The sequence below is a fragment of the Hyperolius riggenbachi genome, chromosome 9 (genome assembly GCF_040937935.1).
Source record: "Hyperolius riggenbachi isolate aHypRig1 chromosome 9, aHypRig1.pri, whole genome shotgun sequence".
In the NCBI taxonomy this organism is placed as follows: domain Eukaryota; kingdom Metazoa; phylum Chordata; class Amphibia; order Anura; family Hyperoliidae; genus Hyperolius; species Hyperolius riggenbachi.
In genome coordinates this window covers 175,836,765-175,857,248 of record NC_090654.1, presented here as the reverse complement: position 1 = coordinate 175,857,248, position 20,484 = coordinate 175,836,765, and the positions used below count along the sequence as shown (strand labels likewise).

Here is a 20,484-nt window from a genome sequence, read left to right as displayed (position 1 = left end):
CAACAATGACATAAGGATGGAAAACACTACAGAACATGCAACCTAGCTGCTGCGGAAAAAGCCAGCAAGCTCTCTTGGGCCATGTCGGTATACAGTGCAGATTGCTGAAAGGACAGTGAATTCAGTTTTGTTTTGTTACAGTACATACGTCTACACTTGTCGATCCAGCCTTATTTCATTAATAGTTCTCACTGTGGCTGCAGCATATGAGTGCACTTCAGTTACACAACCACTACTTTACGGAAACATTTCAGCATCCCCGCTATGTTCTCCTACAAGTCAGGTAAGGGCTATGACACACTAGTGTTTTTAGCCATGCTTTAGAATCGGCTGTGATCACAGTTTCAAAAACGCTAGGCTAATGAAAGTCAATAGAGGCAAACTCACAGGTGTGATTACAATTAGGGAAATCGCAATCACGTTTTGCAGCATTTCTATTGCTACTGAGCTCCAATACAAAAGATAGGACCTACTGCAAAATGGCTTTCCAAATCGCTGTACAAAAATCACTGTACAAAAATCACTGTACAAAATGCTGGCAAAAAACACAAAGGCGTCAATTCATGAAGTATTACCGCATTCAGTATTGCTGAAAACATGATTTTACTGAGCACTTAGGAAAATGTCAATTCATCAAGGCTTTTACTGCATGAAAAGCTGACATTCCCAAGCAGTGAGGTAAATTCAGCACTGTGTAATATGTTGGCGCTTTATAAATACAATAATAAATAACCGACTTGTGCAGTACATACCTCAACAAATGTCAGTAAGGCCGGATCCACACTATTAGCACTTATGTGAGTGCTTGTTAAAAAAAAAAAAAAAATCGATCCCATTCACTTTCATTCAAATTGCAGTAAAAATTGCTTCGATCGCGACAATTTTTACACAATTTTAATCCCCTGCACTGTATACTAGACTATTGCTTAACCTCCTTGGCGGTTCATTTTTTCCACCAAGGAGGCTGCACTGAACTTTTTTTGTGTTTTTTTTTCATGTAGCTACCCGAGTGGTAGCTACATGAAACACCACTAGAGGGCTCATGTGTCCCTCTAGTCCGATCCCCGCCGGCAACAAAAGCAAACAGGAGATTGCGTATAGAACGCGATCTCCTGTTTGGCTTCTCCTGTCGCCATGGCTACGATCGGAATGACGTCATGGACTTCAGCCGACATCCTGACTTCAGGAGCATCCAATCCAGCCCTTTGCGCTGCCCGGGAGTGATTGGTCCGGGCAGCGCAGGACTATGGGGGGGGTCGCTACGCGCGGCGGCACTGATCAAGCAGTACGCGCGGCTAGCAAAGAGCACTTTATAGAATGAAAATCGCCCCACCAGGGGCTGAGATATCCTCCGCGGCGGCTTACCCAGTGTCCAGCACGGGGTTACCGCTAAGGTGGTTAACACATTTTGGCAAATTACAGGGAAAAAAAAGTTATGAAAATTAATCAGTTTTTGCACAGAAACCCTGGGGAAATTGAACGCCAGGGAGGTTAATGATTGAATGGGGCCGCAAATGGCCAGCTCAGCAACCGCCAATCAAACGCAGGCGCTCACAAAAGAGATTACAGTGTGCATCTGGCCTAAATGTCAATTCATCAAGGTTACTGCATGAGGTAAAACAGTTCCATTATGGGCAGTTCTCCTCTGTCTAAATCAGTGCAGGACTCTCAGAACTCACAGAAGCAGAGACGATTACCTATGACTGAACGGAACAGAAGCTAACAGAAACAGACCCTGTCGCCTGTAAGTCCCCATGATGCAATTTGATAGGTTCCGCAGGCTTTTCTGGTGGGTCTAGCTTTTCTATCCCTAGGCAGCGACCACAGAAATAACCAGGAAGATGAGCAGGGGACAGAGAGGTTTTCTCCATCTATTTGAATTACTTATTTGGAAATTACTGGTATAGGATGATTCAGGTGACATTCATACAAAAATATAGAACGTTTTTCAAAATGTAGTTTTTCATAAAGTAATGGCAACTTGGCAAAACAGTTTTTTTCAAATCATGAAAAGCTTATAAAGTTTGTAACTATTTATACAGTTTTATTCATAGATTTAGCCCTTGCCCCACATGTGGCAATGGCTTAAAGAGACACTGAAGCGAGACTAAATCTCGCTTCAGGTCTTATATATAGCAGGGGCACGTGTGCCCCTGCTAAAACGCCGCTATCCCGCGGCTAAACGGGGGACCCTTCACCCCCAACCCACCCCCCGCAAAAGATGGTCGGCAAGTTGGTCGTGGGGATTGTCTTCCTGGAGGCAGGGCTAACGGCTGCAGCCCTGCCTCCAGTCGCGTCTATCAGACGCGTATCTCCGCCTCTCCCCCGCCCCTCTCAGTCTTCCTTCACTGAGAGGGGGCGGGGGAGAGGCGGAGATACGCGTCTGACAGACGCGCATGGGGCAGGGCTGCGGCGGTTAGCCCTGCCCCAACCAGGAAGCGCTCCCCCGCTGCACGGAGGGGGTTTGGGGGGACAGGGACCCCCGTTAAGCCGCGCTATAGCGGCGTTTTAGCAGGGGCACGCATGCCCCTGCTAGCTATGAGGTCTGAAGCGAGATCTATTCTCGCTTCAGACTCTCTTTAAGGCTGCTTACACACAGGGACGTTACAGGCACACGTTAGTGCGCCTGTAACGCTCCCCCAACGCACAGCAATGTAACACAAGTGGGCTGTTCACACAGCCCACGTTGCGTTACATGTAACGCTGCACGTTGTCCGGAAAGTGCAGCATGCTACGGCGTTAGAGCGGCTATAGCCGCGTTCGACTGTTTGCACATGCTCAGTGGGGGGCGGAGAGGAGGCGGGGAGAGCCAGCTACAGTAGCCGCGCACATGGCTACTTAATATTCACTGCACTGGCGGCTGCTGATTGGCCGGCGGGACCACGTGATGCGGAGTGTCTTGCTCCGCATCACGTGGTCCCGCCGGCCAATCAGCGCCACTCTGGGGGACCTTATAGGGATAGAGCCGCCTAACGCGGCTCACTCTACCGTCCTCTCTTGCAGCACCATACATTGTGTTAGGTGCACGTTATGCTACCTTAACGTAGCACCTAACGCAACGCCTTGGTGTGCAAGTAGCCTAAGGCTGGTTTCACAGTGGGACGTTAAAGTCCCACGTTACAGCAGCCAGTAACACAGCCTAACTCACAGCACTGTAAAATCAATGTGCTGTTCACAGTGCACACGTTGCGTTACATAGTAACGCAACACGTTTAAACAAAGTGCTGCATGCTGTACGTTATACTGAGCTAAGCCAGTTAGACTGTTTGCACATGCTCAGTAATGTTGGAGGAGGAGGTCTCCCCTCCTCCTCCGCGGTCAGCCACATGGCTAATTAATATTCACTGCACTGTGGTGACTTCTGGTGGGACTGAAGTGTTGTCCGAAACATGAACAAATCGTTCATTTGATTCGGATCTTTTTTGTGAGTTGAATCATCCGGATCATCACAATGAAAGATTCGGTTCACAGTGGATGTCTGTCTGGAAGAAACAGGAACATACAGAACGTACAGTGCAGGGAAAGTCCTGTCCTGCTAGTCATTTCACCCAAAATGATTCAAATGATTCGGTTCAAAGATCCAAAGATCCGGATCTTTGCAATGATCCGATTCAAATGATCCGAATCCTTAAAAAAGATCCTGACTTCCTATCACTAATCTGCATAACGCAGCTCAATCTGACGTCCAACTTCAACACCACCATGCGTTGCGTTAGGGCACGTTATGCGACCATAACGTCCCCTAAAACGCAACATCTTGGTGGGAAAGTAGCCTTATACAGGTTTGTTTACCACTAGGTGTTCAGGTGAATCTGCTGAAACTTGAAGACACTCCAAGCTTAGCACCCATATAACGAATCTTAAAGCGGTATAAAACCCTGACATAATATTCAATAAAAACATGTTTTCCTACTTTTTATATGCCATATGGTTATCATATTTGCTTTTGTGCATAAGTATTAGTATTCATTTAGAAATTACATGTTCCCAAAGTACACTTTTATTGCTCTGAAAGCTGACTTTGCATTTTATTCTTAACAGGTTTATTCATATTTTAATTTAAGCAGAAATACTTTGTCTGTGTTCAGGAGAGTCTGCACAGTCAGAGAATGTGTCACGTTCCTCACTTGATACAATTAAGTAAACAGAAGATAACATTATCTCCAGTTCCAATGCGTCCAGCTTTCTCTGCACTGAGCTTGTAACTCCTGTGTGTAACCCTTTGAATGCTCTTCTAGTAAAAAAAAAAAAAAAAAAAAATGGTGGTAGTATATAATATGCTGTAAATAATCTTTTAAAAGCAAAGAAGAAATGCTGGGTTTCATTCAGCTTTAATGTGTTAAAGGGAATCAGAAGTGAAAATAAACTTATGATAAAATGATTTGTATGTGTAGTACAGTTAAGAAATAAAACATTATTAGCACAGATATGTGTCTCTGTTTCCAGTACAGTAACAGGAAGAGTTAAGAAGCTTCAGTTATCTACGCAAAAGAGTTTCTGTGAGCTCTGCAAAGTCATGGCCAGCACTGTCTTTTGAAGCCCTTATCTCAACTGTCTCTCATGGTTTCTTCTTTGTTTATGGTTTTTGTGCAGAGAAAAGTTCAAAGGATAAGTAGCCTGCTCTGTGAAATCATTTAAAATGCTGAGTGTATTGTGGAAACTACAATTATTGGAGAATGATGCAATGTTATTAAAGAAAAAAAATATATATATATATATATATACCTACTACTGCTACTTTTTTCACTTTAATATACATATACTGTACGTGTCCTTGGAATAGCTTAAAATGAGGTTCTAATCATTGATGCTACACTTGAATTACTGATTTTAGCTGTATTTTACAAGCATGGCATTCAAATTGCTTACACTACAATGCAGTATTAAGACTACATATGCAGAGGGGAGCATTGTAGACCAATAATTTACAGCAGGAGATGAAGAATATTTAAAAAGCAGTAAAAATACTTTAGGAACACATTTCAAACAATCATCAACACACACTCTAGCAAGTTTACTATCAGTACAGAACAAAATTACTTGTACTGTATATACTGGGGGTTGACTTGCTTGTATCTTTGAAGAGGATAAAATCATTAACTCAATACTCTGCCACAATTGAAAGCACACTTGAATACAAGGACACTAACCTATTAAATATTGTATATTAAGAATATGATGTAACAATGGTGCAAAATATGAAACCACTGAATATCTTAATGTTAGCCCACCCAGATTTACCCAACATAGAAGGTAGGCTGGACACCTGAAGACAGATGGCATAACGTAACATCATATGTGGCTTGTGGTGCAGAATAAGTGGCTTGAGAGTGGCATATGGCTCTCAGCAGGAGCTCAGCAGCCATCTGGATCAATTCTTACTGAATTACATACGTTCTGCTAATATGAAATAGATCAGATTTGTATATAAACTAAGTACAGCATCAGCAAAACTCCACATCAGCGAAACCACCACAGTCTTGCTACTCCTTTGCTCATTGCTTTCTACATAGTTTATTTTATACAAACATAAAAAAAAGTCAAAACTCCTTAAAAAAGTTGGTATAAAAGTGCTCACAATATCTGTTTGAGTTCTTTTGGCTTCTACTCCTTTCTGGCTTCGAAAGATGAACACTACGTTACTAGCATGGGAATTATCACCCGTTAACTCCTGCAGAGCAAGAATGGTGGGCAGGCACAGGCTACTGAGATGGGCATCAGCAGCTACACTGGGCATAAAGTCAGAAGCAGTGCTCACAGCACTGCTATTCCCCATCAATTGTAAGCTGATTGTGCTAAATTATTCTGTTATCAGAACCAACATGCACAGGAAACCTTTTGAATTCCCCTTGAACTTGTAAGGATCACATGCCTCAACAGAACAGTATCAACTATCAAGCAAGAATAGTCACATGTCCAGCTATGATCTGCAAACCTCCAGGGAATATTCTAAAGTGGCTGTTTTACAAAAAGAACGGCTCTACAATTAGCCAATCAGATCTTCCAATACAGTATACAAGTAATAATCTGAATAGCTGCCACAGGGAAGGGCCTGTACACAATGGCTGTGCTGCTGTTTTAGAATCTCATACATTTTTTTCATCGTAAAGCCTTTTAAAAATAATGAAAATTGTGATGAACTGTACACAGTGGTGTGATTGCATTGCTTTTTTTAAGATCTAATCCAAGGAGACCTTGCAATTTCCTGTTGAAGGACTTTTAGCCAATCAGCAATCACAAATAAAATGCATTGAAAAAAATGCAAGCACACGATTTTAAAAAAATCGCACCTTATGTGATTTTAAATATGCAGAGCATTTACGCTTGGCCATTTTTAGTGTGTACAGGGCCTAACACAAATCTCCTTTCAATTGCTTTGCAAGCAATCTGAGCCTCCCATTTGGCCTATTCACCTACATATATTTCCTAACCATGAACTCTTGATTATCCACATAAATGAAGCAGTACTTACTCCGACCGTCGTCTTGTCTCCAGTCCATCTGGCAAAAAGAGCTTTACTGTGGACACTATACAACCATGATCACTAAGGGGAAGGAAACACAAGGTACAGATTAGCATAACCACCAAGTTGAGAAAGCAGTGCTATTAAATAACATTTTTCTGTAGAGAATCATAAAAGGGAGCGAGGTTAAACACATCTGGTTAATATAGACATAATAAATATTGCCATTAAATATAGTTAATGAGATGCTTCCAGTTTACATTCAAATTCAACCACTTGACCACTGAGATGGTTTTCCCCTTTAGGACCAGAGCAGTTTTCACCGTTCAGCGCTCCTCCCTTTCTTTCGCCAATAACTTTAAGGGATACTTAAGCCTGAGATAGAATATATATATATATATATATATATATATATATATATATATATATATATATATATATATATATATATATATATATATATATATATATATATATATATATATATATATATATATATACATACATATATATATACACATATAATATATATATATATATATATATATATATATATATATATACACACAGTGTTCTCCCCAGGCTCTTTTAGCTGGGTGCTCCACCCGGCTAGTTTTGGTGACCACCCGGCTGTCATCGGCTCATCTCCTTCTATGCTGTAAGCAGAGTTGCACACAGAAGCACTGGCCCTGCATTCTCTCATGTCGCCCCACCCGGCTACTTTTTCATGCCATCCGGCTGGAAAAAAATTTATATATATATATATATATATATATATATATATATATATATATATATATATATATATATATATATATATATATATATATATATATATATATATATATATATATATATATATATCAGCCCCCTGCAGGAATCCCATGCCCTCGCAGTCACTCACGGATCCTCCTGTCCCACGCCGCCAGCTAGTTTCATGTCGCAGACAGGCTTACTGCGCATGCACAGGCCTGGCCATGCGTTGCCTTCTACACGTTCCTGTCCGCGTGTCTCCTTCGCGTTCCCGTCACAGGCCGCTATTGCAGACGAAAACGTGAAGAAGGCAGCGCAGGTACAGAAAGCTCCCGGCAATGGAAGCGAGACAGGGGAGTGCGCCTGGCTGGTCCGTGCATGCACCAACTGGCCTCGACTTCGGGGCCAGTTGCGGGCAAATGGAGAGGGAGAAGAAGACGATGTGGGAGCAATCAGGCCGAAGGAGGTTGGAGGAAGCCCCAGGTACGTATATTTTATTGCGGGGGCATCTCAGGTACACTTTACCATATTCCTTGAATGCTAGACACCATGGGAAGTACAAATAAATACAAGTAAGTTGGTGGAAGGACAAGGAAAAAGTGACATGACTGCCACCTCTGACAGTAAAAGAAGTGAATTTTAGAGATAGCCTGCAGCAGCAGGACCCGGGAGTTATATCCTTACAGGGACAGTAAAGCTGGCCATACATCTAGCGATTGTGGCCCGATCCACAATCCAATTCAATAATTTTATCAAATCGGAGGCGCACCAAGCATGCCAGATCAACGATTCAACCAATTTTGGGCAAATATCCAGCTTGAAAATTTCTTGAGCTTGACTTCGCCCAAAACTCTTTTTAGAGGGATTTGGATACAGTAGGGACATGTGAAGCCATCTGTTGGATTTTTCCTGATGTTTGTGTCCACAACAGGGGACATTTTCACTCTTTCCACTGATACCTTGGATGTGAAAGGACAGGAATTAAGGAAGGGTCACAAACGGAAACGCATGAAGGTTTTATTTGCAGTGCATGCTGGGATCTTTCAACTTGTTTCCTGTTCTTCAAAGGATGTCTGTTCAACAGAGGCACATATTGCAATTGCAAATGACAAATATTTGCAAAATGCTGTAAACGTGTCTCCACAAAATAAATATATGAATAATAAGTACAATACTGTGTATACCATATCAGGCATAAACAATGTCAGAGCTCAGTAGCAATGACTACTGTTACCAGAGGCTGACTTTGATGTGAATGTTAGCTAATATATTGAAACACTTCTAATACAAAATAAAAGACATATTGGCTACAAGATTACATATAAAAGGTCAGAGCAAATTTAAAAAAAATAAAAAAAAATGTACTTACCCAGGGGTCCTTCCAGCCCCTGGCAGCCATCCTGTGCCCTCGCAGCAGCTCCACATCCAGCCAGTGGCCCGATGCCCCTCCGTTGTAGATGCGAGGTCGGCATCTACTGCGCCTGCGCAAGAGCCGCTCGTGGTCGCACTGACTTGGTCTGGAGTGTACTGCGCAGACGCAGCAGTTCTGCACCTGCGCAGAAGACTCCAGACTATGTCAGCATGATCGCAGGTGGCTCTCACGCAGGTGCAGTAGACGCCCGTCGGCATCTGCAACGGAGGGGACCCCGGGCAACCGGCTGGATGCAGAGCTGCGGGAGGGCACAGGATGGCATAAATTAGCTTGCATTTGTTGTAGAAGCTGGCCATACACTCAGATTTCCACCCAATGTTCCAAAACTATTGATTCCTTCCAGAGAGACAACACACAGCAAATTAATTTTTAATAGATTCCAACAGCGAATCTATTAATAATCGATCTAACCACACTGTTGCACTGTGTTAATTCAATGCAGCACTACGGCCTATCGATAATCCGCTGGTCCTGCCCTGCCCCCAGTTGACAACAGGCCAGAAGTTTTTTTAGAAGCACAAGGGAAGCTACACAAACAGCCTAGCAGAACATAAATATGTTCTCATCATGGAGGATTCATAAGTGAAAATTGTACAATAAAACCTTGGATTGAAAGTACTGTACCTTGGTTTAAGAATGCTTTGTAAGAAGCAATTTCAATTTTTTTAGCAAGCCATGTCTTGATATGCAAGCAGTTGTGATGACGCGCACACTTGTATGTTCTGTATAGGTGCGTCATGGCATCACAACTGAGCCAATGGTTCTTCTCCCTTTGATGCTACAGGATTTTACTTCATCTAAATGTTTTAACTGCACAATGTTACATTCCTGTGAAATCCTCAAATTGGGCAAGAGCAACTGCCACTGGATAAGTTCCTTGTTAAAGCCACACAACAAAAAAAGTCTGGGTAAGCCAACAGATAGCAAAGACTATAGTTAAAGTATTTACATTTTTACTTTATACAGTACTTCGTATTTTCTATAAATATTTTTGGATTGTGGAATGAATAATTTGAGGTTTCCATTAATCATTTTGGGGAAATTTACTTTGACAGAGTGCTTGGGGTTACAAGCACGTTTCCAGAACAAATTACGCTTGCAAACCAAGGTGTCACTTTATTTTGGTGTTCACAGGCCTCATCAGGGTTATTTTATGGACTCCTTAACCTCCCCGTGGTAGGATTCTTTCCTGATTTTAGGTGGCGCTCTACTCCTATGAAGATCTCCATCTTTAGTCGTGATAAACGGCAATTTCACCCAAGGGTTAGATTGGTGGTAAATTACAATTGTCGCTGCAATCACGCTGCTTCCCTATACCTCCCGCTGGTTATCCCAGGCCAGGCTTTGGATTTTCGCTCCCAGCACCTTTTTTTCACTCAGGGCCTGACTCGGGATCATCACCCTAGAAGGTTAAAGGCAACCCGAGCCAGCAAAGTATTGCCCCCCCCCCCCCTTCCCCCCCAAAAAAAGCATACTCCCTGCTCCGGGGAAGCTAGCCGGATCAGGTCAGGTGGTGTCCGTTATAGCTATTCCCTGCCACTCCTGCTCCATGCAATGCCTTAGCTTCGGTTTCTATAAAAAAAAAAAAAAAAAAAAAAAACAACACTTTTTCCAACGACAGCTTTGCAAAATCTAGGGCTGTGGAGTCGGAGCAATTACCTGGAGTCAGAGTTGGAGTCGATGGTTTTATAAACTGAGGAGTCGGATGATTTTTGTACCAAATCCACAGCCCTGGTAAGTATTAGACTAAGAAGTTGGAGGTTTCATAAACTGAGGAGTCGGAGTCAGATGATTTCTACACAGACTCCACAGCTCTTGCAAAATTGGTCTTTTTATCGATCAGAAACCGATCAGACATGTCGGCAATCTTCCGATTCCCATCAATTGGATGGGAAATTGAATTGTGTGTGTCTAGCATAAGATATTGCCCAAATACCAGTAGCCTAGCTGTTTATAACAGCAAAGCACACTATTTAAGCAATCAGAGTTGCTCACAAGTCAGTTTTGTGCACATCTTCCTTAGGAGTGGACTAAAGGCTAAACAAATCAACTTGTGACTGGCAAACTGTAATAGCTAAGGAAGCAGTCAGGGTCGTTCTACACATAGTAGGGGACACAAAAAACTTGCAATATATGCGTACATGTATATCACAAACCAGCTACAAGGATTTTTAGTGATTTGTCCTGACTGTAACTTTAACTAGTGTGGGCACTTTTTATGAATGGTGGGTTCTTAAAGATCTGTGATGCAAGTAAGGCCAAAAACATGCTCAGAATATGTAGAAGTTACAGAAGGAACTTGATATTTCTGCAAGATGACAGGTCTTTTACTACCAGCATTTTGTGGTCAGATTCCCGTCGCTTGTGGATCGCTAAACGCTAGGTACAGTTCAAGCTGTGAAAGTTTCCATTACTGTAAACCACTTGTGGCACAATTTTCTCCCGAGCGCTATCGCGGCCCCGCTGTGTTTTCGGTGCAATTGAATGAAATTGTATAACAGTCGCAGAGGGTTCTGAAATTTTTTGACAATTTGGCAATTTTCCACCCGGCACAAATCAGAACCGCAAACACAGCGTAATCACACCATACACCCAAAAGATCACAGCCTGATTGCGGCAGAATTGCTGTCGTGAACATTAGGGGAAAAATGCGTTCCAATCGTGTGGAAAAGGGCCTTTAAGGAGATATTAAGCAGACACCAAAAAATGTAAAACATCACAGTGCAAACTCCCCTGGAGTTCCTGTAATGTAGGCTGCAAAGTGCACCTAGGATCATGCCATCTAAAGTCAATGGGGACCATTAAGCTCACTGGTTAGCTGGAGGGCAGGCAATTATCAGCAGGAAGCTAACAAAATAGCTACAGGCTTTGTAACACGGCAACTCTGCATTTTGCATAATTCTATAAAAAGCTATTTAGGCATTTATGTACATAAACCGCACTACTGCTGATGCAGACTGTTTCTCAGATTCTGAGCTTAGTACAGTAAATACTAGTCTTCAATATGGCCATGCCACATAAGCTTTATTATTGTTTCTACTTAGGATCTTACATTAATTATTTTTTAGAACATCATTACTAAGCCAAATAGCATCTAAAATAGCCATAAAACAGAAAACAGCAGTTCAAGGAAAACAAAGCCTCTCTCTAAAAAAAAATAATAATAATAAATAAATGTATTGCTCATTCCCACTACGCAAGTTGGACTGAGTTCTGACGCGATGCACATAGTGTGCATTTTACACGGTAACATTAAAGTCTATAGACTTGCATTTTATCATTCACAATACAAAAGTGAGCTGCTGTGCAAAACATTTCAACTTGTCGAGAGTGATTAAAAACACATAGAAATGCGTGGAGATGCATGCAAATGCACAACTCACATACCAATTCATGAGTTTATATTCATGCATTATAATGCATTTCAACTCACTAACTAGTGGTAATGAGCCCTAATATAGGAATATTGCAACAAATTGGCTGCTGGCAAACTGTAATAAACTGTAATTTTCCAATAAATACATTCACAAGTCAGCATCGCTTCTAACGACTGGAATTCTGCTTTAGAGAACCCGAGGTGGTTCCATGGGGGGCAGATGGGACACAAAGGCATGTTCTCTGCCTCATGACATATCTTCTGTGTCCCCACACCGCCACTCTCTGCCCCCACTGCCGCACTATGGCGCCCGAGATTACCGACAATATTTGTCGCTATTCCAGAGGTTAACATAGGGGAGAGGCGGTGTGCCACAATTACCTTATTCGTCCTCCAGTCACCTGTAGGGAGTGGGCTCCCTTTGCAATCCTCCTGTGCCATTCTGTTGTCCCACAGTCAGCTCTGGTAAATTCTTCAGATGTCCTTAGTCGCGTTTCATTGGGCATGTGTGGCCCTGGCCGTGCTTACCCTGACTGCACTCCAATGGCCAGGAGCAATCGGAGTTTGCGCAGGTCCCCAAGACTGCAGCTGAGCAGAATGCTCCCGACCATGGGAGTGCAATCGGAGGGTGAGCATGGCCAGGAACAAGACTGAAGAATTTACCGCAGCTAATAGCAGGCATACATATGAAATCGGCGCCGGTAGACTTGGGCGCAGGACACAGCTGGTATATGGCTGATCCTGCTTCTGCACAAACCTGGGCCGTGTTAATTACTATTCCCCCTCCAGGCCGCCATGGATAGTGGGTAATGATATAATTCGGCTTCCAGCTATTGCTGGAGACCGAATTATTGTGTTTTAAAAGCAACTTCGGCTCAGTCTTATGAGGGAGCCGACGTTACTCACTGAGCGCCGCTATACAAGTAATTCCTATTCTAGTCTATGGTGGCGCCGGCTGCGCCCAAATCTACCTGCGCTGAAAAGCACTGCTCCGAATAGCGGGACAATGGAGAGGCCCAGGAGGACAGAGAGGGAGCCCATGGCCCACAGGCGGCTGAAAGAGGCCCCAGGCAAGTATAAATGCTTCTCTTTACTTGATCTAAGATTTAACACTAATATCTGAGTGGAAGTGCAGTGGCCCTGACTATGAAGGAAACCACCCATTAGTCATCAGATACACAACTCCCATCATATTTTGTAATGAAATGGCAAATCTGATGCCACTGTAGGGATTAGTTTACGCCTGATGTCAGTAGTGTGGAGGATTGGACCTAAACTCCGAACTTCCTCTCTGCTCTAGCCGCAGCATAATAATGGAGTGGGCGCGGGGGGGGGGGGGGGGGGGTTCATTACAATTTATAGAAATCTAAAAAAGTTTTAACAGGATGATACTGTGCAGGGAGCACAGAAAGTGTTAAGCTTTAGTCTTTCCTGTAGAGGCAAAGCTAGAGCGGCAGTAGTGCTGTGAGTTCGATCTGCTTCTGCCACGCTTTTCTACATCCTTGTTTAGAAACACCTATAAACTCATGTAAAGATTTGGTTCAGTTTTCTATTTTTCGAAAACTGAGTACGTATAGCACCATCTTGTGGCCAAAAAAGTAAAACTACTTCCAAATACACCATTACTCACTTACCATAGAAAAATTAAATACATTTTCATTATTTTTGAAACTCCTTCACCCCTAACCCAAAATAAAATATCGCCATACTTTGTACTAGGGACACAATTTAAACATTGTAATAACCCGGGACAAATGGGCAAATACAATGTGTCTGTTTTATCTACAATAGCACATTTAATTTTTAAACTACAATGGCTGAAAGCTGAAAAATTGTGATTTTTTCCATTTTGTTCTTCTTCTTTCCTGTCAAATGCATATAAAATAATATAATTCTTAGCTTAAAGTACTGCCCAAAGAAAGCCTAGTTTTTCCTGCAAAAAAATAATGTATACATCATTTCAGTGTGATAATTAGTGATAAAGTTATTACCGAATGAATGGGAAGTGCTTTTGAAGGGGAAAAAACCTGTGGTAGAGAAGTGGTTAAACTCTGATGTAGCTAAAACAAACACACAGCACACTGCAATTGATTTCTACAGCTTTTAAATGTGGAATGAAACCGTGCGCTGTGCAAGAGTTGAGGTCCGCTATAAAATGCACAAAACAGCCATACAATGGTTTCTGTGTATATAAAAAGGATGTAATTTTATGTGGCCTTTTATAACTTTCCCTTTGGTTTGAGCACTTTGCATATCTAGAACTACTAAATGCGCTGGCATGCAGCTATGACTGAAAGTAACCACCAACTGCATATTATGCATACCAAGCTTAGCTTCTGTTCCTCAGGTTTGTGGCAAGACATCTTTAAATATAGTTTTAAGGTGTGTGTGAAATCCAGCTGTCCCCAGTGATATTATTTACATCAGCTGAAAGCCATAATGACATCTAAGATGTATACATGTATCCTCAGAACTATGAGCTGGGGCTAAGCTACAAGTAAGAGCTGCTCTCTCACTGCATGACTGGAGGTTCTGCTGGTTAGTATCCATCATGTCAGCAGTAGAAGGGCTTTGTAGGACAGAGCAGGTGCAAAGCAGGTCACTGCCTGCATCAAACATTATGCCAGAGGCTTCAGGGATTCCATTACACAGCCTGTAGTAAGAGCTCATGTTACCTAGAAAGTGTCCAATAAATTGCCACCTCTGTTCTGGGAACTCAGAGCTTCACATCAACAGGTAGTGTAAAATACAGTGCTAGTCACATAAACCAAGTAAGGTGACAAGTTGCAGACATACAGGAGACTGAGACCTCCCACACTGTGCAATCTTTTAGCTATGCATGGCAGATGGAGAAGTAGATGGCTTGAACTTCCTAGAATCATGCTTGCATACATTGCAGTATGTGTACAGCCATAGTGTCTGCTACTCGGCACTTCTACATACATTACACTCCCAATATATATGTAAAGCATGATGTTTTGCAGAAAAATGTATTTGCAATATTAAAGCCATAAAAATGTAGATGAACCTGAAGAAGTCCAACCAGGCTCAAAATTACGCAACACTCTGAAAGCAATTCTGTTTATGTGTGCGCATTATGATTAATACAATTGGAAATTAATTTTTCAAATATAAAAATCCCTGGATCCTAAAGAAGCTTCCCCCGTCCTCCGCAGTAGAGGGGATCCAGCACTGGGACCCCAAAAGATCTCCTTTCGGCCGCTTGTTGGTGTGCGCGCATGCGCAGTAGTGGCTTTCCGCTCGGGCTCTAGCAGGAATAGTCAAGCCTGAACGGGTCCGCGCTGTGCGCAGGTGCATATGCAGAGCGCCTGCGCCTGAAACGAGGACATGACGACACAATTGGCTTCATAGAAGACAGAAAAACATGGAACCTGCCATGAGCTGTCAGGAGCATCATTTTCTGCATATACTATATAAAAATTCTGTGAAGTACAAACGTGGACAGTGAAATGCATATGTAATGTAAGTACAGCCTATATTTAGCTACTGCTATATGTGTTTATTTTCTCTGAGACCTTATACCTAACAGCTCCTCTTTAAAGGAATACTATTGATTAAAACAACTTTTTTTGTTTTAACGTTGTATGTTAAGGCACACATTACCACAAGTACTAGAAGCAATTTCCTTTCTCACACATCTTTTCCTCTCTGCTGTAAAATCCTCCATCAGTTTTAGATACAAAAGTGTTGGGCTCTTATGCTGGGTACACACCATAAGTTTTTCCTCTCGATAGATGGATTCGATAGATAATTTCCGACATGTCCGATATTCCTTTCGATCTATTCTGAGCTCGATTTTTCATAGAAGTGAATGGAAAATACTAAGAAAAACGAGCCGAAGAGAATAGAGCGCAGAATCGAGCGAAAAAAATGATCGGAAAAACGTATCGTGTGTACCCAGCATAAGTGGGCGAAACCATGTTGCTATCAACTCCTCAGTGTATAGTTTAATAATCACCTTACTGAAAGAATCTTATTCAGATAGTGGTAAGGGGTTAAAGATTCCAGCAATATGTGTATTATCTTTGCTTCTCTGTGTGAGAGATCGCGGAAAAGATGCCGCGAGTGCTACTGAGCAGGCGGCTGATTCCGCATCCAGTGCGGCAGTTTGCACGCGGAAGCGTGCGTCTGGCGGCAGAGCGGGACGCGGAAAAGCCGCCGCATGCAACAACAGTCAGGCGGCTGATTCCGCGTCCAGCGCAGCGGTTTGCACGCAGCAGCATGCAGCTGGTGTGGCTGAGCCTGTTAGTTCACACAGGTTTAGAGCTACGCATGCGCGTGCCAGAAGTCAGGACCTTTATGCCAGCAGGAGATGTGTCAGCTGATCAGGATGATCAGCTGATTCCTGCTGGACTCCTGATTGGCTGAGTGGTCCGGGCGGGGCGGCAGAGTCCTGCAACTATATATACAACTTGCTTGTCAGTTGCTGGTTGTCTGCCGTTGTGATCACTACGTGGAAGCACTCAGACCTTTAGTCAGATCCTACAGTGTGTTAGAACCAGGTGGACCTGGGAATTCACACTTAGCCAGATTATTTGAATTGTATTCTGTTTATGCTTAAGCTAGTTCCAGGGTGTAGAGACCAAGGACCTCACACCCAGCTTAGGGAACTGTGTTATCATCTGTGTATTCTTCAGACTAGTTCCAGGGTGCTGAGACCAAGGACCTTGCACTCAGATTAGGCATTTTGATATCCGTTATGACTTAATGCTTTTCTGACTACTCCCCTGTCTTCTGATTCGGTACCTCGCATATCTGATATACCGTTGCCAGACCATGCTTGCCTTGGATACCGAATCAGCCTTCTGTCTTTGTACTTTATCTGTCAAGTGTGTTACCGACCAGGCATGCCCGACCTCAAGAGCTATCTCTCCCCTTAAGAAATAGTCTCCAGACCAGATAGTGACATCCACCTTCAGGTGTCACTCACTCCCTGGTCCTTCCTACCTCCAGCCTGACTCCTCCCCTTGGAGAGCCTCAGGCTGCTGAAAGGTTCCTGTGCCTTCCCGAGCAGTATTCCAGCACGCTGGTGCATTGCTCAAAGTATTACTGTTACACCAAACACTCACATACCTATAGGTGTCCAGAGGTTAGCAATATATCTGTATTATCAGTGATGCTGCAGATCATCAATAATCAGGTATATATCTGCATTTTTGGTGATACTGCAGATCACCAATAATCAGATTCTCTCTGCGTGCTGACACCAATCGTTACACTCTGACTGATAAAGCTCCTAATAATGCCTTTGTAAACAGCGTCTCTCCCTCTCAGCACAGCACCACATTGCAGCCTACAAAGAAGATGCAGACTGGATTGAAAAGACACAAGCAAGCCAGTCAGTCAGGAATAGTGTATACACATCTCCCTGCTAGTTATATTACAGCAATATTACAGCACATCCAGCTACATGTTACCTCCTCAGATAAGCCTCCTGCTCATGTCTCCTGCATGCTGTGACAGTATTTTTGTGAGCTGTGTGAGGAATGAAGGATAATTTTAAAGCAGGGAGAGAGACCTAAGTGAATAAATAGTGCCCCTGGCACTAGTGGTAATGGCCTCGATTCATAAAGCATTACCTCATGCGGTAATGCTGAAAACAGCAGACTTTACCGACCACTTAGCAAAATGTCAATTCATAAAGGCTGTTACCGCATGAAAAGTTGACATTACCGACCAGGGAGATAAATTACCGACTTGGCTGCAGTTACCGACAACACATGTCAGTAAATTGTCAGCAAATGTCAATTCATAAAGCCTTCAACAAGTGGTAAGCCTGGCGGTAGTTACCAACACCTCTGGTGAGGTCTTAACAAGTTACCGACAGCTCTGATAGCTCTGATTAATGCAAAGTGCAGAGAGCCGATGTCTGTTTGATTAATCTGTGGAGAGAGCCAGAGAGCCCTCTGTGTGAATCATTTCAGCAGGCAGGGAAAGACTGTGTGACTCATCTGTCTGAGTCATCAGTGGAAAGAGCCGTCTGTGTGAGTAATTTCTGCAGGCAGGGAAAGACTGTGTGACTCATCTGTCTGAGTTATCAGTGGGAGAGCCAGAGAGAGCCGTCTGTGTGATTAATTTCTGCAGGGCAAAGAGGGAATCAGGACACTGCTCTACTCTACCGCTCAATGGGCTGCGGTAATTTACCGACCTCCAAGGGCAGCTGGGGAAATCTTTATGAATTAGCACACAGACCGGGAAAATACTGAGTGCGGTATTTTCCCAACAAGATTTTTCTTATCGCACTGCTGTTTATGAATCGAGGCCAATGTGTACCCTAATATAGAGTATAAAAAAAAGTTTTAATTGATAGTATTCCTTTAAGCATTCAAGAGGATTTCCAAAAGGAACAAGAAAATAATTGTATATAGGGGTATTTTGCCCACAGAAATCAGCTCCAAATTTCCAACTATGCTTGCTGCTGAGATTATTCAGTGCAGTTACTGACAGCTGCGACAACAGCAATTTTTCTCTGTTAAGAATAGAATGCTAAAAATCTCTGTAAAAAAAAAATAGAAACTGCTGGTGTCATTTAGCCCTAAATGCAGTTATTTTATCAAATTCTCTTGCATAAAGATAGTGGTTAATGCTAAGTGCAGTTCTTGGTCCCATCATAAACGACGTGCCAGCAATCTCCACTACATCATGCTGTTTGGCACAGAATAGAGAAAGCTCCAGCTGCAAATAGAAGCCTAACTTTATTCTGGCTCAGTGTATGAAGCGAATGACATGTGAGGAAAAACTGGACACTGTGCAGTTATGTGTATTACATCACATCTGAACAGCACACATAAGCACAAGGGTATCAATCATATAGATATCATTACAGGCTGTATAAAACAGAATAAGAGGAGATTAAAGACTATTCATACATAGCCAAATACTTTCTTTTTAAAAAAAAAAAAAAAAAAAACCTCAGTTTCAGAAAAAAAAAATTATTAAAATAAGGTAGCAGACGAAATGTAAAAAGGCCCGTTTTAAGAGTGGTTAATGTGCTGTGCAGAAGTGAATAGCCAATTAGGATTTTAAATGGACGTGAAAACTGTCCAGGCTGGGTAGATGCCTCCTTTCCATGAATAAAAAAAACTAATAAAAAGCGGCTTGTGAATGGTAGCTAAAAAACGCTCAACTTTACCCATTCTGCCAGCAATACACCAGAAAGATGGCAGCTTACCTGCAAGCTCTTCGGAGCACAAGCTTCCAATCCACGGCGTCTTTTTGGCACCTTCAACTCCCTGCTTAAACCCACCCCCCACCTTCCGTTTCCTCCCTCTCTGCCACAGATTTAGCCACCCACTTCACCAACAAAATAGTCTCCATCCGTCAGGAAATATCCAATCTCCACCTCCCACCCGCTCACAACTATCTCCTCCTCCACCCAATCCTCCCCTCACCTTCTTCACTCCTACTACCATTGAGGAAGTCAACCACCTACTGCAGACTTCCCATACCACTACCTTGACCCTATTCCCTTCTGATCTAATTCAGCCTCACTTCACGGATTTTGCCCCAGTCCTCACTACCCTGTTGAACCTCTCCCTATCCACAGGCACCTTCCCCTCAGACTTCAAGCAGGCTACAGTACTTCCCTTGCTCAAGAAACCCTTCCTCGACCCCTCGCTACCCTCCAACTACTGCCCGATCTCCCTCCTCCCCTTTGCCTCAAAACTCCTTGAGCGTCTGGTTCACAAACGCCTGACCCAGTACCTCAATGCCAACTTCCTACTAGACCCACTACAATCTGGATTTCGGCCTGCTTTTGCCCCCGGGGGAAAAAAAAAAATCTAGCAGCAGATTTCCCCACAAAATGCAATTAGAGTAACAGATTCCCCAAAAAGTACAACCAGATTGGCAGCAGATTCTCCACAAAATGCACTCAGATCGGCCGCAGATTTGCCCACAAAATGCAGTCAGATTGGCCGCAGATTTGTCCACAAAATACAGTCACATTGGCCACAGATTTGCTCACAAAATACAGTCATATTGGCCGCAGATTTGCTCACAAAATACAGTCACATTGGCCGCAGATTTGCTCACAAAATACAGTCACATTGGTCGCAGATTTGCTCACAAAATACAGTCACATTGGCCGCAGATACACACCCCGCCCCTCTCCTAGTCCCCCGTGCTGCCACCTCTACCTCACCTCAGATCGGCGACGGCGGGCAGGAGATCGGAGCCAGTCAGACCAGCGCATGGCAGCTGCGCAGTGAATTTGAATGCAGGAAGTGACATCATCTGTCACGTCCAGCACTTAAAGTACCCAGTGTGGCTGCTATGCGCCGGTGTTGCTGGTTCCTATCTTCTGCCTGCCGCCGATCTGAGGTGAGGTAGAGGCGGCAGCAGCACACGGGGAACAAGGAGGGGGGGCTGTAAATATAGACCAGCAGCCGCAGCATGGGGGAAAAGGTTTTTTTTTTATTATTTAAGTTGCCCTGCCAC

The 20,484-nt window shown here is 43.2% G+C and overlaps 1 protein-coding gene across 14 annotated transcripts in view; it reads right to left on the bottom strand.

The window, feature by feature from the left end:
- Window positions 1–20,484, bottom strand: part of SLMAP (sarcolemma associated protein) — a 238,908-nt gene that overhangs the window by 123,058 nt on the left and 95,366 nt on the right. For 11 of the 14 annotated variants that reach the window (XM_068253715.1, XM_068253717.1, XM_068253721.1 and 8 more), the window contains exon 1: window positions 6,473–6,516. Coding sequence is in view for 3 of the 14 variants with exons in the window: in XM_068253726.1 (XP_068109827.1) it covers window positions 6,473–6,544 (72 nt within the window). In the remaining 11 variants the exon portion in view is untranslated. Of the gene's footprint in view, window positions 1–6,472; window positions 6,545–20,484 lie in introns of those variants that run through there. The other 3 variants (XM_068253726.1, XM_068253727.1, XM_068253728.1) reach the window with 1 other exon arrangement.